The 24,336-nt window shown below is 42.7% G+C and overlaps 1 protein-coding gene across 1 annotated transcript; it reads right to left on the bottom strand.

Moving 5' to 3' along the window:
- Window positions 1–16,137: 16,137 nt before the first annotated feature.
- Window positions 16,138–20,039, bottom strand: LOC141364147 (uncharacterized). The gene is made up of 3 exons (XM_073868248.1): window positions 19,852–20,039; window positions 17,769–17,865; window positions 16,138–17,676 (listed from the first exon to the last, which is right to left on the bottom strand). Exons 1-3 carry the CDS (start codon window positions 20,011–20,013, stop codon window positions 17,282–17,284), a joined length of 654 nt encoding a protein of 217 aa, XP_073724349.1. The 5' UTR covers window positions 20,014–20,039; the 3' UTR covers window positions 16,138–17,281.
- Window positions 20,040–24,336: the final 4,297 nt, after the last annotated feature.

Raw genomic sequence — 24,336 nt, 5'->3', positions numbered from 1 at the left:
CAAAAGTGGTTGCTAGGGGCGTGGCTTATACCTATGTAAGTATCCTGAAAGACTGATTGGATGCCTGAGTAAAATGAGTCCACCCCCATGTCTCTATGACACTGTGGTGCAAAGATATCCATCTGGGCATTTTATAATGGCAGTCTATGGGAGATGTTGCTAGGGTGGCCAAAATTGTTGCTAGGGGCGTGGTTTAATAGCTCTGGGATGATCCTGAGAGACTGATTGGATGCCCGAGTAAAATGAGCCCACCCACTTATCTCTACGACACTGTAAAGCAAAGATATCCCATCTGGAACGGTTTTATTCCCTTATATGGGCGTGTTCCCTGCCCCATTATAAGTCAATGGGGCACTTTTGGGTGCCTCTTACACCCCAGGGGTACAACTTACACCCCAGTGTGATGTATGTTCTTACAGAGTCTACCACCCTCTTCAAATGTTGTAACCCACATGTTTCTACAAAATCCTCGAGCGGAGCTATGAGTTGTCAAAGTTGGGCCCAATGTTAAGTCAATGGGATTTTTTGGGTGGTTTTTCGCCCCCCTTTCGAAAATCCTGCACCCGATCGCTTATAAAAGTCATAGCACACCTCTCCTCAATAATCCGGTCAATTTGAGCCCTCTTTCATGGGACTACGGCAAACCGTGCGGGACGAGTTACGCGCCGAAATTTTGTCCAGAATATAAGAAAAATAATAATAATATCCCTGAGCAATAGTAATAGTGATGCCTTGCATAAATGCAAGCACCACTAATAATTATTATAATAAGTATGAGGAATAGTAATAGTGATGCCTTGCATAAATGCAAGCACCACTAATAAGTATGAGGAATAGTAATAGTGATGCCTTGCATAAATGCAAGCACCACTAATAAGTATGCAAGATAATAATAGTGATGCCTTGCATAAATGCAAGCACCACTAATTAAAGTTTGAGGACAAACTTTATGTTGGCTTGACAAAGCCTGGTCTGAACGTTTAAAACAGTTTGACAGAAGTTTGACAGAAGTTTGGTTTAGTAGGCTATCTTGTTGTTAGTATGCTTCAGTATGAAGCTTTTTAAAATAAAGCTAACATAATTTAGCATAAAGCTAGCATGATTTAGCATAAAGCTAGCATGATTTAACATGAAGCTAACATGATTTAGCATAAAGTCAGCATAAAGCTAAAATGTTTAAAGACCCAACCCCCATGTCTCTATGATGTTCTGATGCGAAGATATAAGGCTTTGTTTATTCCGTTGCTAGGGTACTAAGTATGGTTGCTAGGCAGAAAATTGGCATCCCATAATGATCACACTTCAAGCCACAAGTAAAACGGTCCAACCCCCGTGTCTCTATGATGTTCTGAAGCGGAGATATAAGGCTTTGTTTATTCAGTTGCTAGGGTACTAAGTTTGGTTGCTAGGGAGAAAATTGGCATCCCATAATGATCACACTTCAAGCCACAAGTAAAACGGTCCAACCCCCGTGTCTCTATGATGTTCTGAAGCAGAGATATAAGGCTTTGTTTATTACGTTGCTAGGGTACTAAGTTTGGTTGCTAGGGAGAAAATTGGCATCCCATAATGATCAACCTTCAAGCCACAAGTAAAACGGTCCAACCCCCGTGTCTCTATGATGTTCTGAAGCGGAGATATAAGGCTTTGTTTATTCCGTTGCTAGGGTACTAAGTTTGGTTGCTAGGGAGAAAATTGGCATCCCATAATGATCAACCTCCAAGCCACAAGTAAAACGGTCCAACCCCCATGTCTCTATGATGTTCTGAAGCGGAGATATAAGGCTTTGTTTATTCCGTTGCTAGGGTAATAAGTTTGGTTGCTAGGGAGAAAATTGGCATCCCATAATGATCAACCTTCCAGCCACAAGTAAAACGGTCCAACCCCCCGTGTCTCTATGATGTTCTGAAGCTGAGATATAAGGCTTTGTTTATTCCGTTGCTAGGGTACTAAGTTTGGTTGCTAGGGAGAAAATTGGCATCCCATAATGATCAACCTTCAAGCCACAAGTAAAACGGTCCAACCCCCGTGTCTCTAAGATGTTCTGAAGCGGAGATATAAGGCTTTGTTTATTCCGTTGCTAGGGTAATAAGTTTGGTTGCTAGGGAGAAAATTGGCATCCCATAATGATCAATCTTCAAGCCACAAGTAAAACGGTCCAACCCCCGTGTCTCTATGATGTTCTGAAGCGGAGATATAAGGCTTTGTTTATTCCGTTGCTAGGGTACTAAGTTTGGTTGCTAGGGAGAAAATTGGCATCCCATAATGATCAACCTTCAAGCCACAAGTAAAACGGTCCAACCCCCGTGTCTCTATGATGTTCTGAAGCGGAGATATAAGGCTTTGTTTATTCCGTTGCTAGGGTACTAAGTTTGGTTGCTAGGGAGAAAATTGGCATCCCATAATGATCAACCTTCAAGCCACAAGTAAAACGGTCCAACCCCCGTGTCTCTAAGATGTTCTGAAGCGGAGATAAAAGGCTTTGTTTATTCCGTTGCTAGGGTACTAAGTTTGGTTGCTAGGGAGAAAATTGGCATCCCATAATGATCAACCTTCAAGCCACAAGTAAAACGGTCCAACCCCCATGTCTCTTAGATGTTCTGAAGCGGAGATATAAGGCTTTGTTTATTCCGTTGCTAGGGTACTAAGTTTGGTTGCTAGGGAGAAAATTGGCATCCCATAATGATCACCCTTCAAGCCGCAAGTAAAATGGTCCAACCCCCATGTCTCTATGATGTTCCGAAGCGGAGATATAAGGCTTTGTTTGTTCTGTTGCTAGGGTGCTCATATTTGGTTGCTAGGGGCGTGGCTTAATAACTCTGTAAGAATCCTGAGAGACTGATTGGATGCCTGAGTAATATGATCCCACCCGCATGTCTCTATGACAGTGTGATGCAAAGATATCCATCTGGGCATTTTATAATGGCAGTCTATGGGAGATGTTGCTAGGGTACCCAAAATGGTTGCTAGGGGCGTGGCTTAATAGCTTTGGAGAGATACTGGAAGACTGATTGGATGCCTGAGTAAAATGAGCCCACCCCCATGTCTCTACGACACTCTAGAATGAAGATATTCCATCTGGGACGTTGTTATTCCCTTATATGGGCGTGTTTCCTGCCCCATTATAAGTCAATGGGGAAATTTGGGTGCCTCTTACACCCCAGGGGTACAGCTTACACCCCAATGTGATGTATGTTCTTACAGTGCCTGCCAGCCTCTTCAACTGTAATAAGCCACAAGTTTCTACAAATTTCTCGTTCGCAGCTATGACCCGTCAAAGTTGGTCGTAATGTTAAGTCAATGGAAATTTTGGGGTGTTTGAGCACCCCGTTTAGGAATTCGGTAGGTCCCATCAGTTAGAAAAGTCATAGCATAAATCTACGGACCAGTCTTAAAAGTTTTGTTAAGTTTTGTGGGTGTAGCTTGAAAGCTCTAGGAGGAGTTACAGTCAGAAAAAGTGGGGGAGCATAAGAATAATAATAACTAGATAGGTACATTTCCTGAAGAAAATGTGAAGTGGTGCTTGCCGTGGCAAATTTCGGGGAACAATATATGATTATACTCTAAGTCACGAGTCAAACGGTCCAACCCCCGTGTCTCTACGATGTTCTGATGCGGAGATAAAAGGCTTTGTTTACTCTGTTGCTAGGGTACTGTATTTGGTTGCTAGGGAATAAATTGGCATCCCATAATGATTACACTCTGAGTCACGAGTCAAACGGTCCAGCCCCCGTGTCTCTACGATGTTCTGATGCGGAGATATAAGGCTTTGTTTACTCTGTTGCTAGGGTACTGTATTTGGTTGCTAGGGGAAAAAATGGCATCCCATAATGATTACACTCCGAGTCACGAGTCAAACGGTCCAACCCCCATGTCTCTTCGATGCTCTGATGCGGAGATATAAGGCTTTGTTTACTCTGTTGCTAGGGTACTGTATTTGGTTGCTAGGGAAAAAATGGCATCCCATAGTGATTACCCGCCGATTCACGAGTCAAACGGTCCAACCCCCGTGTCTCCACGATGTTCTGATGCGGAGATATAAAGCTTTGTTTACTCTGTTGCTAGGGTACTGTATTTGGTTGCTAGGGAAAAAATGGCATCCCATAATGATTACACTCTGAGTCACGAGTCAAACGGTCCAACCCCCGTGTCTCTACGATGTTCTGATGCAGAGATATAAGGCATTGTTTACTCTGTTGCTAGGGTACTGTATTTGGTTGCTAGGGAAAAAATTGGCATCCCATAATGTTTACACTCTGAGTCACGAGTCAAATGGTCCAACCCCCGTGACTCTACGATGTTCTGATGAGGAGATATAAGGCTTTGTTTACTCTGTTGCTAGGGTACTGTATTTGGTTGCTAGGGAAAAAATTGGCATCCCATAATGATTACACTCTGAGTCACTAGTCAAACGGTCCAACCCCCGTGTCTCTACAATGTTCTGATGCGGAGATATAAGGCTTTGTTTACTCTGTTGCTGGGGTACTGTATTTGGTTGCTAGGGAAAAAATTGGCATCCCATAATGATTACACTCTGAGTCACGAGTCAAACGGTCCAACCCCTGTGTCTCTACGATGTTCTGATGCGGAGATATAAGGCTTTGTTTACTCTGTTGCTAGGGTACTGTATTTGGTTGCTAGGGAAAAAATTGGCATCCCATAATGATTACACTCTGAGTCACGAGTCAAACGGTCCAACCCCCGTGTCTCTACGATGTTCTGATGCGGAGATATAAGGCTTTGTTTACTCTGTTGCTAGGGTACTGTATTTGGTTGCTAGGGAAAAAATTGGCATCCCATAATGATTACACTCCGAGTCACTAGTCAAACGGTCCAACCCCCGTGTCTCTACGATGTTCTGATGCGGAGATATAACTGTTTGAATTTTATGTTGCTAGGGTGCTCAAAAGTGGTTGCTAGGGGCGTGGCTTAAAAGCTTTGGGAATATCCTGATAGACTGATTGGATGTCTGAGTAAAATGAGCCCACCCCCTTGTCTTTACGACATTGTAAAGCAAAGATATCCCATCTGGATCTTTTTTATTCCCTTATATGGGCATGTTTCCTGTCCCATTATAAGTCAATGGGAAAATTCGGGTGCCTCTTACACCCCAGGGGTACAACTTACACCCCATTGTGATCCATGTTCTTACAGAGTCTACCACCCTCTTCAAATAATGTAACCCACATGTTTTTACAAAATCCTCGCTCGTACCTATGACCCGTCAAAGTTTTTGCAATGTTAAGTCTATGGGATTTTCCCCCATTGACTTTTCATTGGGGCACTTTTGGGCGCCTCTTACACCCCAGGGGTACAACTTACACCCCAATGTGATGTATGTTCTTACAGAGTCTACCACCCTCTTCAAATGTTGTAACCCACATGTTTCTACAAAAACCTCGAGCGGAGCTATGACTCGTCAAAGTTGGGCGCAATGTTAAGTCAATGGGATTTTTCGGGTGGTTTTTCGCCCCCCTTTCGGAAATCCTGCACCCGATCGCTTATAAAAGTCATAGCAGTCGTGTCCTTAATAAGCCCGTCGATTTGAGCCCTCTTTCATGGGTCTACGACAAACCGTGCGGGACGAGTTAGGTGCCGAAAAAACGTGCAGATGTAAGAATAAAATATAATAATAACTAGATAGGTACATTTCTTGAAGAAAATGTGAGTGGTGCTTGCCGTGGCAAAATTCTGGGGACTATATATGATTATACTCCAAGCCAAAAGTAAAACGATCCAACTCCCGTGTCTCTACGATGTTCTGATGCGGAGATATAAGGCTGTGTTTATCCGGTTGCTAGGGTACTGTATTTGGTTGCTAGGGAGAAAATTGGCATCCACTAGTGATTACATGCCGAGTCACGAGTCAAACGGTCCAACCCCCATGTCTGTACAATGTTCTGATGCGGAGATATAAGGCTTTGTTTACTCTGTTGCTAGGGTACTGTATTTGGTTGCTAGGGGGAAAATTGGCATCCAATAGTGATAACCCTCCGAGTCACGAGTCAAATGGTCCAACCCCCGTGTCTCTACGATGTTCTGATGCGGAGATATAAGGCTTTGTTTACTCTGTTGCTAGGGTACTGTATTTGGTTGCTAGGGAAAAAATTGCCATCCACTAGTGATTACTCGCCGAGTCACGAGTCAAACGGTCCAACCCCCGTGTCTCTACGATGTTCTGATGCGGAGATATAAGGCTTTGTTTACTCTGTTGCTAGGGTACTGTATTTGGTTGCTAGGCAGAAAATTGGCATCCCATAGTGATTACACTCTGAGTCACGAGTAAAACGGTCAAACCCCTGTGTCTCTAAGATGTTCTGATGCGGAGATATAAGGCTTTGTTTACTCTGTTGCTAGGGTACTGTAATTGGTTGCTAGGGAAAAAAATGTCATCCCATAGTGATTACACTCTGAGTCACGAGTCAAACGGTCCAACACCCGTGTCTCTACGATGTTCTGATGCGGAGATATAAGGCTTTGTTTATTCGGTTGCTAGGGTGCTCAAATTTGGTTGCTAGGGGCGTGGCTTGGGAGTGGCCAATGATGTGCCCAATTGTTACACCCCTAGTCACAAGTAAAACGGTCCAACCCCCGTGTATCTACGATGTTCTGATGCCGAGATATAACTGTTTGAATTTTATGTTGCTAGGGTGCTCAAAAGTGGTTGCTAGGGGCGTGGCTTAGTAAGTCTTTAAGGATCTCGAGAGACTGATTGGATGCCTGAGTAAAATGAGCCCACCCCCATGTCTCTATGACTCTGTGCTGCAAAGATATCCATCTGGGCATTTTATAATGGCAGTCTATGGGAGATGTTGCTAGGGTGCCCAAAATGGTTGCTAGGGGCGTGGCTTAATAGCTCTGGGACTCTCCTGAGAGACTGATTGGATGCCTGAGTAAAATAAGCCCACCCCCTTGATTCTACGACACTGTAATTCGAAGATATCCCATCAGGAAAATTCTTATTCCCTTATATGGGCATGTTCCCTGACCCATTATAAGTCAATGGGGCACTTTTGGGCGCCTCCTACACCCCAGGGGTACAACTTTCACCCCATTGTGATGTATGTTCTTACAGAGTCTACCACCCTCTTCAAATGTTGTAACCCACAAGTTTCTACCAAATCCTCGAGCTGAGCTATGACCCGTCAAAGTTGGGCGCAATGTTAAGTCAATGGGATTTTTCGGGTGGTTTTTCGTCCCCCTTTCGAAAATCCTGCACCCGATCCCTTATAAAAGTCATAGCACACCTCTCCTCAATAAACCGGTCATTTTGAGCCATCTTTCATGGTTCTATGACAAACCGTGCGGGACGAGTTACGCGCCGAAAAAAGTGTCCAGAATAAGAATAATAAGAAAGATAGGTACATTTCCTGAAGAAAATGTGAGTGGTGCTTGCCGTGGCAAAATTCTGGGGACCATATATGATTATACTCCAAGCCAAAAGTAAAACGGTCCAACCCCCGTGTCTCTACGATGTTCTGATGCGGAGATATAAGCTTTGTTTACTCTGTTGCTAGGGTACTGTATTTGGTTGCTAGGGAAAAAATGGCATCCACTAGTGATTACCCTCCGAGTCACGAGTCAAACGGTCCAACCCCCGTGTCTCTACGATGTTCTGATGCGGAGATATAAGGCTTTGTTTATTCTGTTGCTAGGGTGCTCAAATTTGGTTGCTAGGGGCGTGGGTTGGGAGTGGCCAATGGTGTGCCCAATTGTTACACGCCTAGTCACAAGTAAAATGGTCCAACCCCCGTGTCTCTACGATGTTCTGATGCCGAGATATAACTGTTTGAATTTTATGTTGCTAGGGTAATCAAAAGTGGTTGCTAGGGGCGTGGCTTGGGAGTGGCCAATGGTGTGCCCAATTGTTACACGCCAAGTCACAAGTCAAACGGTCCAACCCCCGTGTCTCTATGATGTTCTGATGCGGAGATATAAGGCTTTGTTTCCTCTGTTGCTAGGGTACTGTATTTGGTTGCTAGGGAAAAAATTGGCATCCACTGGTGATTACACTCCAAGTCACAAGTCAAACAGTCCAACCCCCGTGTCTCTACGATGTTCTGATGCCGAGATATAACTGTTTGAATTTTATGTTGCTAGGGTGCTCATATTTGGTTGCTAGGGGCGTTGCTTGGGAGTGACCAATGATGTTGCCACTGATTACACTCCGAGTCACAAGTAAAACGGTCCAACCCCCGTGTCTCTACGATGTTCTGATGCTGAGATATAAGGCTTTGTTTATTCTGTTGCTAGGCTGCTCATTTTGGTTGCTAGGGGCGGGGCTTAGAAGTGACCAATGATGTGGCCACTGATTACACTCCGAATCACAAGTAAAACGGTCCAACCCCCGTGTCTCTACGATGTTCTGATGCGGAGATATAAGGCTTTGTTTATTATGTTGCTAGCGTGCTCATTTTGGTTGCTAGGGGCGTGGCTTGGGAGTGGCCAATGATGTGGCCAGTGATAACACTCCGAGTCACAAATAAAACTGTCCAACCCCTGTGTCTCTACGATGTTCTGATGACGAGATATAACTGTTTGAATTTTATGTTGCTAGGGTGCTCAAAAGTGGTTGCTAGGGGCGTGGCTTAATAGCTCTGATACTATCCTGAGAGACTGATTGGATGTCTGAGTAAAATGAGCCCACCCCCATGTCTCTATGACACTGTGCTGCAAAGATATCCATCTGGGCATTTTATAATGGCAGTCTATGGGACATGTTGCTAGGGTGCCCAAAATTGTTGCTAGGGGCGTGGCTTAATAGCTCTGGGATGATCCTGAGAGACTGATTGGATGCCCGAGTAAAATGAGCCCACCCACTTATCTCTACGACACTGTAAAGCAAAGATATCCCACCTGGAACTGTTTTATTCCCTTATATGGGCATGTTTCCTGCCCCATTATAAGTCAATGGGAATTTTCGGGTGCCTCTTACACCCCAGGGGTACAACTTACACCCCATTGTGATCTATGTTCTTACAGAGCCTACCACCCTCTTCAAATGTTGTAACCCACATGTTTCTACAAAATCCTCGAGCGGAGCTATGACCCGTCAAAGTTGGGCGCAATGTTAAGTCAATGGGATTTTTCGGGTGGTTTTTCACCCCCCTTTCAGAAATCCTGCACCCGATCCCTTATAAAAGTCATAGCACACCTCTCCTCAATAATCCGGTCGATTTGAGCCCTCTTTCATGGGACTACGGCAAACCGTGCGGGACGAGTTACGCGCCGAAAAAACGTGCAGACATAAGAATAATAATTATAACTAGATAGGTACATTTCCTGAAGAAAATGTGAGTGGTGCTTGCCGTGGCAAAATTCTGGGGACCATATATGATTATATTCCAAGCCAACTCCCGTGTCTCTACGATGTTCTGATGCGGAGATATAAGGCTGTGTTTATCCGGTTGCTAGGGTACTGAATTTGGTTGCTAGGGAAAAAATTGCCATCCACTAGTGATTACATGACGAGTCACAAGTAAAATGGTCCAACCCCTGTGTCTCTATGATGTTCTGCTGCTGAGATATAAGGCTTTGTTTACACTGTTGCTAGGGTACTGTATTTGGTTGCTAGGGGGGAAATTGGCATCCACTGGTGATTACATGCCGAGTCACAAGTCAAACGGTCCAACCCCCGTGTCTCTACGATGTTCTGATGCGGAGATATAAGGCTTTGTTTACTCTGTTGCTAGGGTACTGTTTTTGGTTGCTAGGGAAAAATTTGACATCCAATAGTGATTACACTCCGGGTCACGAGTCAAACGGTCCAACCCCCATGTCTCTACGAGGTTCTGATGCGGAGATATAAGGCTTTGTGTACTCTGTTGCTAGGGTACTGTATTTGGTTGCTAGGGAGGAAATTGTCATCCACTATTGATAACACTCCAAGTCATGAGTCAAACGGTCCAACTCCCGTGTCTGTACGATGTTCTGATGCAGAGATATGAGGCTTTGTTTATGTGGTTGCTAGGGTACTGTACTTGGTTGCTAGGGAAAAATTTGATATCCAATAATAAATACACTCCGGGTCATGAGTCAAACGGTCCAACCCCCATGTCTCTACGATGTTCTGATGCGGAGATATAAGGCTTTGTTTACTCTGTTGCTAGGGTACTGTATTTGGTTGCTACGGAAAAAATTGGCATCCCATAGTGATTACACTCTGAGTCACGAGTCAAACGGTCCAACCCCCGTGTCTCTACGATGTTCTGATGCGGAGATATAAGGCTTTGTTTACTCTGTTGCTAGGGTACTGTATTTGGTTGCTAGGGAAAAATTTGACATCCAATAGTGATTACACTCCGGGTCACGAGTCAAACGGTCCAACCCCCATGTCTCTACGATGTTCTGATGCGGAGATATAAGGCTTTGTTTACTCTGTTGCTAGGGTACTGTATTTGGTTGCTAGGGAAAAAATTGGCAACCCATAGTGATTACACTCTGAGTCACGAGTCAAACGGTCCAACCCCCGTGTCTCTACGATGTTCTGATGCGGAGATATAAGGCTTTGTTTATTCGGTTGCTAGGGCGCTCAAATTTGGTTGCTAGGGGCGTGGCTTGGGAGTGGCCAATGATGTGCCCAATTGTTACACCCCTAGTCACAAGTAAAACGGTCCAACCCCCGTGTCTCTACGATGTTCTGATGCCGAGATATAACTGTTTGAATTTTATGTTGCTAGGGTGCTCAAAAGTGGTTGCTAGGGGCGTGGCTTAGTAAGTCTTTAAGGATCCCGAGAGACTGATTGGATGCCTGAGTAAAATGAGCCCACCCCCATGGCTCTATGACACTGTGCTGCAAAGATATCCATCTGGGCATTTTATAATGGCAGTCTATGGGAGATGTTGCTAGGGTGCCCAAAATGGTTGCTAGGGGCGTGGCTTAGTATGTCTGTTAGTCTCCTGAGAGACTGATTGGATGCCTGAGTAAAATTAGCCCACCCCCTTGATTCTACGACACTGTAATTCGAAGATATCCCATCAGGAAAATTCTTATTCCCTTATATGGGCATGTTCCCTGACCCATTATAAGTCAATGGGGCACTTTTGGGCGCCTCCTACACCCCAGGGGTACAACTTTCACCCCATTGTGATGTATGTTCTTACAGAGTCTACCACCCTCTTCAAATGTTGTAACCCACAAGTTTCTACCAAATCCTCGAGCTGAGCTATGACCCGTCAAAGTTGGGCGCAATGTTAAGTCAATGGGATTTTTCGGGTGGTTTTTCGTCCCCCTTTCGAAAATCCTGCACCCGATCCCTTATAAAAGTCATAGCACACCTCTCCTCAATAAACCGGTCATTTTGAGCCATCTTTCATGGGTCTATGACAAACCGTGCGGGACGAGTTAAGCGCCGAAAAAAGTGTCCAGAATAAGAATAATAAGAATAAGTATGAGCAATAGTAATAGTGATGCCTTGCATAAATGCAAGCACCACTAATAATAAGTATGCAAGATAGTAATAGTGATGCCTTGCATAAATGCAAGCACCACTAACTAGATAGGTACATTTCCTGAAGAAAATGTGAAGTGGTGCTTGCCGTGGCAAATTTCGGGGGACAGTATATGATTATACTTCCAGTCACGAGTAAAACGATCCAAACCCCGTGTCTCTACGATGTTCTGATGCACAGATATAAGGCTTTTTTTATTCGGTTGCTAGGGTACTGTATTTGGTTGCTATGGAAAATTTGACATCCAAAAGTGATTACACTCTAGGTCACGAGTCAAACGGTCCAACCCCCATGTCTCTACGATGTTCTGATGCTGAGATATAAGGCTTTGTTTATTTGGTTGCTAGGGTAGTATATTTGGTTGCTAGGGAGAAAATTGCCATCCACTAGTGATTACACTCCGAGTCACAAGTCAAATGGTCAAACCCCCATGTCTCTACGATGTTCTGATGGGGAGATATAAGGCTTTGTTTATTTGGTTGCTAGGGTACTGTATTTGGTTGCAAGGGAAAAATTTGACATCCAATAGTGATTACACTCCGGGTCACGAGTCAAATGGTCCAACCCCCATGTCTCTACGATGTTCTGATGCGGAGATATAAGGCTTTGTTTACTCTGTTGCTAGGGTACTGTATTTAGTTGCTGGGGAAAAAAATGGCATCCCATAATGATTACTGCCCGAGTCACGAGTCAAACGGTCCAACCCCCGTGTCTCTACGATGTTCTGATGCGGAGATATAAGGCTTTGTTTACTCTGTTGCTAGGGTACTGTATTTGGTTGCTAGGGAAAAAATTGGCATCCCATAATGATCACACTCCGAGTCACGAGTCAAACAGTCCAACCCCCGTGTCTCTACGATGTTCTGATGTGGAGATATAAGGCTTTGTTTACTCTGTTGCTAGGGTACTGTATTTGGTTGCTAGGGAAAAAAATGGCATCCCATAATGATTACACTCCGAGTCACGGGTCAAACGGTCCAACCCCCGTGTCTCTACCATGTTCTGATGCGGAGATATGAGGCTTTGTTTACTCTGTTGCTAGGGTAATGTGATTGGTTGCTAGGGAAAAAATTGGCATCCCATAATGATTACACTCCGAGTCACGAGTCAAACGGTCCAACCCACGTGTCTCTACAATGTTCTGATGCGGAGATATAAGGCTTTGTTTACTCTGTTGCTAGGGTACTGTATTTGGTTGCTAGGGAAAAAAATGGCATCCCATAATGATTACACTCTGAGTCACGAGTCAAACGGTCCAACCCCCGTGTCTCTACGATGTTCTGGTGCGGAGATATAAGCCTTTGTTTACTCTGTTGCTAGGGTACTGTATTTGGTTGCTATGGAAAAAATTGGCATCCCATAATGATTACACTCCGAGTCACTAGTCAAACGGTCCAACCCCCGTGTCTCTACGATGTTCTGATGCGGAGATATAAGGCTTTGTTTACTCTGTTGCTAGGGTACTGTATTTGGTTGCTAGGGAAAAAATTGGCATCCCATAATGATTACACTCCGAATCACTAGTCAAACGGTCCAACCCCCGTGTCTCTACGATGTTCTGGTGCGGAGATATAACTGTTTGAATTTTAAGTTGCTAGGGTGCTCAAAAGTGGTTGCTAGGGGCGTGGCTTAATACCTATGTAAGGATCCTGAGAGACTGATTGGATGCCTGAGTAAAATGAGCCCACCCCCATGTCTCTATGACAGTGTGATGCAAAGATATCCATCTGGGCATTTTATAATGGCAGTCTATGGGAGATGTTGCTAGGGTGCCCAAAATTGTTGCTAGGGGCGTGGCTTAATAGCTCTGGGATGATCCTGAGAGACTGATTGGATGCCCGAGTGAAATGAGCCCACCCACTTATCTCTACGACACTGTAAAGCAAAGATATCCCATCTGGAACTGTTTTATTCCCTTATATGGGCATGTTTCCTGCCCCATTATAAGTCAATGGGCAATTTCGGGTGCCTCTTACACCCCAGGGGTACAACTTACACCCCATTGTGATGTATGTTCTTACAGAGTCTACCACCCTCTTCAAATGTTGTAACCCACATGTTTCTACAAAATCCTCGAGTGGAGCTATGACTGGTCAAAGTTGGGCGCAATGTTAAGTCAATGGGATTTTTCGGGTGGTTTTTCGCCCCCCTTTCGAAAATCCTGCACCCGATCCCTTAAAAAAGATATAGCACACCATTCCTCAATAAACCGGTCAATTTGGGCCCTCTTTTATGGGTCTACGACAAACCGTGTGGGACGAGTTACGCGCCGAAATTTGTGCGACATAAGAATAAAGATATAAAAATAATAATAATATCCCTGAGGAATAGTAATAGTGATGCCTTGCATAAATGCAAGCACCACTAATAATAATATCCCTGAGCAATAGTAATAGTGATGCCTTGCATAAATGCAAGCACCACTAATAAGATTAAGATGAAGAACAGTATGTTGGCTTTTTTCAAGCCAACATAATAAGTTTAGATACAACAACAGTATGTTGGCTTTTTCAAGCCAACATAATAATAAGCTTAGATCGAAGAACAGTATGTTGGCTTTGTCAAGACAACATAATAATAAGTATGGGGAATAATAATAGTGATGCCTTGCATAAATGCAAGCACCACTAATAATAATAATAATAATAATAAAAAGCCCAGTAACAACAGTACAGCGCATTTTCAATGCACTGTAATAAGTATGAGGAATAGTAATAGTGATGCCTTGCATAAATGCAAGCACCACTAATAATAGACCTTTCTCACAACTTCCGTATTTACGACCGGAAATACGTAATCGTCGCGGAAATCTACTTCCTCCGCAGTCAAAGCAATGGCGCAAACAACAAGAGCTATTGTAGCGTACCGGGCTGTTCTTGTTATTCTCAAAAACAGCCATATCTGTCTTTCCATTCATTCCCTGTTGATGGTGAAGTTAGACGGAAATGGATTCAGGCTATCCGCCGGGATGAAGGACCTAACTTTACCATAAAAAAGGGGAGTACCTATGTATGCAGCAGACACTTCACTGAAGAAGATTACGTTTTAGGGCTCACTGTTCGCCGTTTACAACCACATGCTGTACCAAGCCGTTTTTCGTGGAACGACTTCACCCCAAAAGGAAAAAGGGACTCCGTGTATGAGAGGTGCCAAAAACGGCAGCCGTCAAGGTCTGCAGGAGTTGAGATAATATCAAAGAAAGTTTTGAAATTGGACCATGATTATGCGACACCGCCGCCCGCAGGTAAGACATTCATAAATGGACTGGACTGTCATAAATTTACAGAATTATGCACACTGCGTGATGTTTAAACTATTTGGAACTGTAGCCAAAGTCCAGACAAACAAGATATCATCTTGGTCAAAGAAGATGTGTCATGTAATGCTGATTCTTTATGGCTACTTAATCTGACATTTGTGTAAATAGTGCGAATTGTTCATTATAAATAAGATTATACATTTTTATTAATAAGATTCTAGTTTATATTGTATTATTATTATTATTATTATTATTATATTCTATATATTATAAAATATAACAGATAACAATATTTTTACAATAACATTAAATACTTATAATAATTATATACACACACACATCATTTTTATTTTATATATAGACTATAATAATAATAATAATATATAAACTAGAATCTTATTTATAAAAACATTTAATCTTAAGTAATACTGTTGTTCACAGGGCTTTATAATTCCACTAAACTGAATGATGGACTTAATTTATTAATTCTCAATCACCACAGGTACGTTAGACGAGGCAGCGGATTACATCCAAGACTTGGAAGCCAAGCTGAAGAAAGCCTTACCACCATCGGACCTCTTCAGCCGGTATTGTGCGTCAGATGACCAGATGAGATTTTACACAAAATTTCCATCTGAGCGTGTGTTTAAGATCTTCTGGGAGTCCATTGCACCATCTGCCTCTCAACTGGTCTACTGGAGTAAAGCAAAGAGGATAAGTGAAGGCACCAGTACAAACCTCAGTCCCAGTCCTCCTCGCAGCATACCATTAATTGACGAGTTTTTAATTTATTGTATGCGAGTAGCGGTTGGGATGAAGGAGCAAGTAATTGCTGACATGTTCCAGATAAGTGTAACCACTGTGAGCCGTGTGACCATCACCTGGGCTAATTACCTCTTCTTCATTCTGGGTACCCTTCCACTTTGGGTGAGTAGGGAGAAGGTGAAGTCCGTCATGCCAGGAAAATTCAATAAGTATTGTCCCAATGTCCGTGTAATACTGGACTGCACTGAGATTGCTGTGGCGGCACCCTCTTCACTGACCCTGCAATCAGAAACGTTCTCCCACTACAAAAACAGGACAACCTTGAAGGGACTGATCGGAGTCGCCCCCCATGGTTTAGTGACATTCTTCTCGCCGCTGTACACTGGAAGCATCTCTGACAAGGAGATAACAAAGATCAGCGGAATCCTTCCCTTACTTGAATCAGGTGATGAAGTGATGGCCGACAAAGGATTTCTCATTGAAGATCTCCTTTCTGATGTTGGGGCAAAACTCATAATTCCACCCTTCAAACGTTCAGCCCAATTTACAACAGAGGATACTGAAAAGACACAAGCCATAGCCCGTCTCAGAATAGTGGTCGAAAGGGTAATAGGTCGAATTAAGTCCAATCACATCTGGGACTCACCTGTACCTCTCACTCTGATGGGCACTGTCAGCCAGATCTGGCACAACTGTTGTGTTATGGTGAATTTTCAAGGACCTTTGTCTTTTGAAGAAGACTGAGATGTGGAGAGTGTATTGCATGTGCTGTTGCATACTTATACTCGTTTTGGGTTTGCTCTCTTTTTGTCATTGTTTTGTATATATATGTAAATAAGTGCCTTTTTTCACTTTCTCTTCTGTAAGTGCAACAGTATCATTTTGGGTCTTTTGTACCAGGAACAATTGATTAATTTGACATTAAAAGCCATTAAATGAATAAACACCAGATTTATTGCAATTCATTTTTCAGTACCAGTAAGTATGGAAAGTATGTGCATTAGCAGGTCAATATGATAATTAGTAATTAACTTCAAATATAAAAAAATTACCTACACAGGTTATTTCATGGACATGTAAAATAATGAGTAAATGCAACTGATTAATAAAAAAACATTCCCATTACAGCAAATATTTTAAAAGACATAGTGTAAGTGTAGTTGTACAAAATGTTGAACTGATTGATTGAAAAGTTCAATAACATGAAACCTCTAGACATTTACTGAGAGTCCAGGACAGTTCAGTGCAATTTCAAGTACACATCCATGTATGTGTTGTAGTAAAAAAGGTCTAATTTCTCCTTCATTTTGAGGATGAACGAATCATTTCGCCAAATTCTTTCAACATATACATTTGCCTGAGTGTCTGTGACAAAGTCACACCACTCAAGGCCGGTTACTGCTAATTGACCATGAACCTGCCAGAAGTATCGGTGTGACTGCCTCAGCCTGACATAGCCGTTTTCCCTCTTAAGGTGCGCAACCTGCGAATCATCATGTTTTGTGGTGCTCTTCACTTCAACAAGTCCAAACGGCGGTGACTCAGAAGGGTCATAGACCCTACCGTCTGGACTAGCCCCAAGATGTGGAGCTTCTGGGGGAATGACAAATCCAACAGACAGCACATTAACTGCCATTAATTTAGCATAATTGGTCAGGACTTCTGACTCCACTTGCAAACCTCGTACCATTGCAGCAGTTTGTTTTCTGGAGCCTCTTATCATTTGGTCTGCAAGGGCCTTTGCTGCAGCCTCTGGATCTGCATTTCCCTCCCAGGAAGAGCAGGCCTCTCGAAAGCGACTGGCAGTTAACCGTGGTTGACGTAACTGCGCCCATGCAGGACATTTGGACTTCTGCCTGGTTCCCTTCTCAATTTCCCAGGCCATTTGTGGTGACACTTGTAATGACTGTAGGTGCAGTTGCTGGTGCAATGTTGGAACAAAGTCCAGGTTATATAAGGTATGCTGATCCAGAGGAAGAGCTGGAAATTCAGGAGCCAAATAGTGCAGGATAATGTCACTGGATGTTTCCAGTGGAGGTGGACAATGGTATGATAGGGGGATCCACGTGGAACAGGGCCAAATTTGGATGGAGTCAGGTCCATGTCACACAAGCCTTCTAACACAAGGGCAATGAGAGGCTGGGGTTGCACCTCGCACATCTTGCCTCCAGCAGCCATCAAATCAGGGTCAGGAAATGGTCCTAAAGAAAGAAAAGATACAGTAAGTAAACCTTTGAAATCAACATTTTGCTTTCATAGTAAAAGTAAAATGGACATTATTTTGTCACATAACCTGAATATGCCTGGTACAATGTGGACCTAACATCGCTCTTGCCTATTGCTGTTGGCTTTCGCACCACCACATCACTCACAAGTTCTGGGTGGATTCCCTAAAATTCAAAATAAAATATGATCACTGTGTGTGTGTGTGTGTGTGTGTGTGTGTGTGTGTGTGTGTGTGTGTGTGTGTGTGTGTAGCCTGGTTACTTAAAGTGCTCTATTTTCGCACACTAATTTTACACTTAAAGTGACACCATGTAATTTTTCAACCTTCATAATAAATTTTCAAGACCCTTGTGATAGTACATCGACTTTAAATCGGTTGAATGACATGTCTACCATAGCCTGACGGGGTCTGTATCACTTTTACTCGTATTTTAAAACTTAGGGTTTCTGGTAGTAACCAGAGCACAAAAAAAACTACAAAATTTGACTGCTTTACGGCATACGTCACTTCCTCCACACAATTTGTTTTTAACGTGAATTTTGCTGGAGGCTTACTTAAGGAATGTAGAGAGCAGCTTATATTATGTGACTCTGTGGCACAGTCTTTAGCGTCACGGACCTATGACACGGGCGACCCGGGTTCGATTCCCCTTTAAGGCAATTTTTTATATAAACTGTTGATTCATACATAAATGCGATGTTCTTTATAAATGACGGCGATTATATTGCATATAGTTCCCTGTATTCAGATGCTGTGTTCAGGTATTTACCTTTCTTTTACTGTGTCTATGATATTTACATACAATCCATGTTGCTATAGCACTCAAACTTGCTCACAGTGTAAAACCAAACCCTATTCATTCACCAATCAGATCCGAGCGTTTCTCTCTTCTCTCTTCCTCATTTGCTGCGTTCCGCTGTCACTCGCGTGACGTATTACAAAGCGGCAGACCTAAACGCATCGGTTTACTTGGATTTGGAGCTATTTTCACACAAAAAAGAGGAATAACGAGCGCCATTGCGGAAAATCCTGGTGGCGAGGGAGAGAGAGAGGATGCAACAATATTTGTTTGGAAAAAGGCAAGGAAATACGTCTGGTCTTTTCTGAATTGGAAGGCTGCAGCCACCGGAGGTCAAATATGCAGGCTGCACACGTCATCAAGCCTGGTTTATTAAGGTAAACTGAGCATTACATTCGCAAGTCATAAGCATACTGCAACAATTTACGATTAACTAAGTATAATAGTCAACTTTGTAATTGTTAATATTGTGAAATAAGACATTCTTGATGACGTATACAGCTTAGAAATAAGACATCCGGAGGCTGCAACCTTCAGATTGAGAAATGGCTTCTGCCACGACGAGTTCCTCATCAGAAAGTTGTAACATGACTGCGTTTCTCCCTGTTGTCTCAAAATGTTGATCGTTTAGCATTTTAAATGTTTAGTTTTTAGTTTAGTTTTAAGGTTGGCCAGTTCCTTTCCTTTGCGACAGTGCTGCGGCGCTTGTGGGCTCTAGGGGCGCTAGAAGTGAAAAATACGTGTCTAGCACCCCCTACTGGCCAAAAAGTTTCATGGTGTCCCTTTAATATACAAAAATGTACCTTTAGTACTTCTTAAGATGTTTTTAAGATCATCTAAGTGTACTTCAATGTGCTATTTTGAGACACCATAAATATGAACTAAAATGTGCTAAAAAATATATTTAAAAATGTATTTAGGTACCACTTGTAGTAAACTTGAACCCATCTTTGTATGAAAGTTCAGTTCAAGTTTAATACAAGTGTTATCTATATACATTTTTTAATACATAGATAGTATGCTAAAAGTGCATTGTAGTTCATTTTAGTTCATATTCGTGGTGTCTCAACATAGCACAACTAAGTATACTTACATAATCTTAAGAACATCGTAAGAAGTAGTAAAGATGATTTTTTTGTATAATAAGTACAAAATTAGTGTGCGAAAATAAAGCACTTTAAGTAAACTATGGAAGTGTACTACTTTTTCACCTGGGTTTCCTTCAGTACTTGCACAAAAATTAAATGAAGTGAAGGGGTCTAATAGGAACAGGCAGGTGTGTGTGTGCGTGTAGCAGTATTTAATTCATCCATAGAGTAGGCTAAATATACAACCTTATCTTACACCCACCTGTGTTCTCGGTCTATGCCATCGCTGTAAATCACTTGTGCAGGCCAGAGGTGGAGGAACAGTCTTCTCACCAAGCTGCAAATAATGTGCTGTCTGATATAGGAGTGCCACAATGTGGTTGCAGAAACCTTTTCCAGCTACACAGCTGCAGGAATAGGCCATCAGATGTCCATTGTCAGCAGCAAGTGATATCTACACACACACATAAAGAAAATACTAATAGGAACGGCATACATGGCATCACTGTTCATAACAGTACATCACTGTCAGCAGTATATGGAAGTAACAGTTTATTAAAAGAGTTGAAATAGCAGTTAGAGATTTATAACTTAAGGAATGAGATGGAAGAGAAAGAGTTGAGTAAAAACTCCTGCACATAATTAAGGTAGATTTCCAGACTTATACTGGAAATCACCTTCTGTCACTAATCAAAACGATATAAAAACAGCTCTCCTGTGGCCAGCCAAGCTACATGAAAAAACGAGAGTATGTGTGAGAACGTTTATACATTGTTGCTACACACAAGACATTCACTTGGACAACCATAGGCAGACATTGAAGGTTATTGGAACCATAACGCTTCATTCAAAGCAGACTATAATGTTTTAGTAAGGTAGTCTATATCATATTTACTATGCATACATTATGTCTAAGTGGACACGCTAATAATGTGTCGTTTTAGTTAACAGTTCAGTAACAGTTAGCCTCGCTCTCTACTTACCTTGATAGTTATGGACAAATTCTTAGTGGAAAAATTTGTACCCTTTATTTAGTTGTTTCTTTTTGGTGAGGGAGTTTTCCTCCACGAGTCGTGTCACATCAGCAAATGTAATATTTGGCAAATCCGTTAACAAAGTTGTGTAGACTCTCTGATCCATTTTTAACTGCCCGGGTTTATATTTTTCTGGTGTGTTGACGCTTGACAGGAACCCCGTTTCCGCGACGATTACGTATTTCCGGTTACTGTGAGAAAGGTCTATAACTAGATATTAAAGTTTGAAGACAAACTTTATGTTGGCTTGAAAAAGCGTAGCCTGAACGTTTAAAACGGTTTGACAGAAGTTTAGTTTAGTAGGCTATCTGGCCGTTAGTATGTTTAAGTATGAAGATAGCATGATTTTCCATGAAGCTAACATGATAAGCATGAAGCTAGCATGAAGCTAACATGATAAGCATGAAGCTAGCATGATGTTAGCATGATTAGCATGAAGCTAGCATGAAGTTAGCATGGTTAGCATGAAGCTAGCATGATTAGCATGAAGCTAGCATGATGCTAGCATGATTAGCATGAAGCTAGCATGAAGCTAGCATGATTAGCATGAAGCTAACATGATTAGCATGAAGCTAGCATGATTAGCATGAAGCTAGCATGATTAGCATGAAGCTAGCATGAAGCTAACATGATTAGCATGAAGTTAGCATGAAGCTAGCATGATTAGCATGAAGCTAACATGAAGCTAGCATGATTAGCATTAAGCTAGCATGAAGCTAGCATGATTAGTATGAAGCTAACATGATTAGCATGAAGCTAACATGAAGCTAGCATGAAGTTAGCATGATGCTAGCATGAAGTTAGCATGATGCTAGCATGATTAGCATGAAGCTACCATGAAGCTAGCATGATGCTAACATGATTAGCATGAAGTTAGCATGAAGTTAACATGATTAACATGAAGCTAGCATGATGCTAACATGATTAGCATGAAGTTAGCATGAAGCTAGCATGATTAGCATGAAGCTAGCATGATTCTAGCATGATTAGCATGAAGCTAACATGATGCTAACATGATTAGCATGAAGTTAGCATGAAGCTAACATGATTAACATGAAGTTAGCATGAAGCTAGCATGATACTAGCATAATTAGCATGAAGCTAGCATGATGCTATCATGATAAGCATGAAGTTAGCATGATGCTAGCATGATTAGCATGAAGCTAGCATGATGCTAGCATATTAGCATGAAGCTAGCATGATGCTAACATGATTAGCATGAAGCTAGCATGGAGCTAGCATGATTAGCATGAAGCTAGCATGGAGCTAGCATGATTAGCATGAAGCTAGCATGATGTTAGCATGATTAGCATGAAGCTAGCATGATGCTAGCATGACGCAAGCATGATTAGCATGAAGCTAGCATGAAGCTAGCATGAAGCTAGCATGATTAGCATGAAGCTAGCATGATGTTAGCATGATTAGCATGAAGCTAGCATGAAGCTAGCATGATGCTAACATGATTAGCATGAAGTTAGCATGAAGCTAGCATGATTAACATGAAGCTAGCATGAAGCTAGCATGATTAGCATGAAGCTAGCATGATTAGCATGAAGCTAGAATGATGCTAGCATGAAGCTAACATGATAAGCATGAAGCTAGCATGATGCTAGCATGATTAGCATGAAGCTAGCATGATGCTAGCATGATTAGCATGAAGCTAGCATGATGTTAGCATGATTAGCATGAAGCTAGCATGATTAGCATGAAACTAGCATGATTCTAGCATGATTAGCATGAAGCTACCATGATGTTAGCATGATTAGCATGATGCTAGCATGATTAGCATGAAGCTAACATGAGGCTAGCATGATTAGCATGAAGCTAGCATGAGGCTAGCATGATTAGCATTAAGTAAACATGAGGTTAGCATGATTAGCATGAAGCTAGCATGATTTAACGTGAAGTTAGCATGATTAGCATGATGTTAGCATGATTAACATGAAGCTAGCACTATTTACCGTGAAGCTAACAAGATTTAACATGAAGCTAGCATGATTTAGCATGAAGTTAGCAAGCTATATTATGAAATTAGCATAATGCTAGCATAAAACTAGCATGAAGCTAGTATGACTTAGCATGGAGCTAGCATGAAGCTAACATGACCCAAAGACCCAACCCCCATGTCTCTATGATGTTCAGATCCAGAGATATAAGGCTTTGTTTAATATGTTGCTAGGGTGCTCATATTTGGTTGCTAGGGGCGTGGCTTAACACCTCAATAAGAATCCTATTAAGACTGATTGGATGCCTGAGTAAAATGAGCCCACCCCTATGTCTCTATGACACTCAGGTGCAAAGATATCCATCTGGGCTTTTTATAATGGTAGTCTATGGGAGATGTTGCTAGGGTACCCAAAATTGTTGCTAGGGGCGTGGCTAAATAACTTTGGGGCGATCCAAAGAGACTGATAGGATGACTGAGTAAAATGAGCCCGCCCCCATGTCTCTACGACACTCTAAAGTGAAGATATTCCATCTGGGACGCTTTTATTCCCTTATATGGGCATGTTTCCTGCCCCATTATAAGTCAATGGGAAATTTTGGGGGGCTCTTACACCCCAGGGGTACAACTTACACCCAATTGTGAGGTATGTTCTTGCACAGTCTGTCAGCCTCCTTAAATGTGGTAAGCCACAAGTTTCTACAAGTTTCTCACTCGCAGCTATGACCCTTCAAAGTTTGTCTCAATGTTAAGTCAATGGAAATTTTGGGGTGTTCGAGCCCCCCGTTTAGGAATTCGGAAGGTCCCATCAGTTAGAAAAGATATAGCACACTAAGTCAGACCAGTCTGAAGGTCTGTGGAAAATTTGGTACATGTAGCTTGAAAGCCCTAGGACGAGTTAGTGTTTATAATTTTGGGGGGAGAAAAAGAATAATAACTAGATGAGGTTAAAGTTTGTGAACAAACTTTATGTTGGCTTGAGAAAGCCTAGTCTGAGAGTAATAGCTGGAGCTGCAGTTGGGGCAGATGGGTTAGTTGGGGCAGAATTGGGCAGTTGGGGCAGAATGGGGCATTTGGGGCAGATGGGGCATTTAGGGTAGTTGGGGCATTTGGGGCAGAATTGGATAATTGGGGCAGATGGGGCATTTAGGGCAGTTGGGGCATTTAGGGCAGTTGGGGCATTTGGGGCAGAATTGGGGCAGAATGGGGCAGATGAGGCAGGTGGGGCATATGAGGCATTTAGGGCATGTGGAGCATTTAGGGCAGAATGGGGCATTTAGGGCAGATGGGGCATTTAGGGCAGTTGGGGCATTTAGGGCAGATGGGGCAGTTGGGGCATTTGGGGCAGAATTGAGTAGTTGGGGCAGACGGGGCATTTGGGGCAGATGGGGTATTTAGGGCAGTTGGGGCATTTAGAGCAGTTGGGGCATTTAAGGCAGTTGGGGCAGATGAGGCAGTTGGGGCATTTAGGGTAGTTGGGGCATTTGGGGCAGAATTGGGTAGTTGGGGCAGATGGGGCATTTGGGGTAGATCGGGCATTTAGGGCAGAATGGGGCAGATCAGGCATTTGGGGCAGAATGGGGCAGTTGGGGCAGATGAGGCATTTGGAGCAGAATTGGCCAATTGGGGCAAATGGGGCATTTGGGGCAAAATGGGGCGGTTGGGGCAGATGAGGCATTTGGGGCAGAATGGGGCATTTAGGGCAGTTGGGACATTTATGTGTGTGTTTGTGTGAGTATGATTGGGTGTGTAATACTGTGTTTGTGTG

This window comes from Misgurnus anguillicaudatus, chromosome 6, assembly GCF_027580225.2.
Source record: "Misgurnus anguillicaudatus chromosome 6, ASM2758022v2, whole genome shotgun sequence".
Taxonomy (NCBI): Eukaryota; Metazoa; Chordata; class Actinopteri; order Cypriniformes; family Cobitidae; genus Misgurnus; species Misgurnus anguillicaudatus.
Note: the sequence above shows the minus strand (reverse complement) of the source record. Positions and strands in the feature narration are given on the sequence as shown.

What these genes read in the sequence shown, in the direction of transcription:
- LOC141364147 (XM_073868248.1), bottom strand. Translation starts at nt 20,013, where the DNA reads ATGGCCTATTCCTGCAGCTGTGTAGCTGGAAAAGGTTTCTGCAACCAC. An exon ending in GGCATAGACCGAGAACACAG is followed by an intron (nt 17,866 to 19,851) that starts GTGGGTGTAAGA and finishes TTTGAATTTTAG; the next exon opens with GGAATCCACCCAGAACTTGT. An exon ending in ATTGTACCAGGCATATTCAG is followed by an intron (nt 17,677 to 17,768) that starts GTTATGTGACAA and finishes TTCTTTCTTTAG; the next exon opens with GACCATTTCCTGACCCTGAT.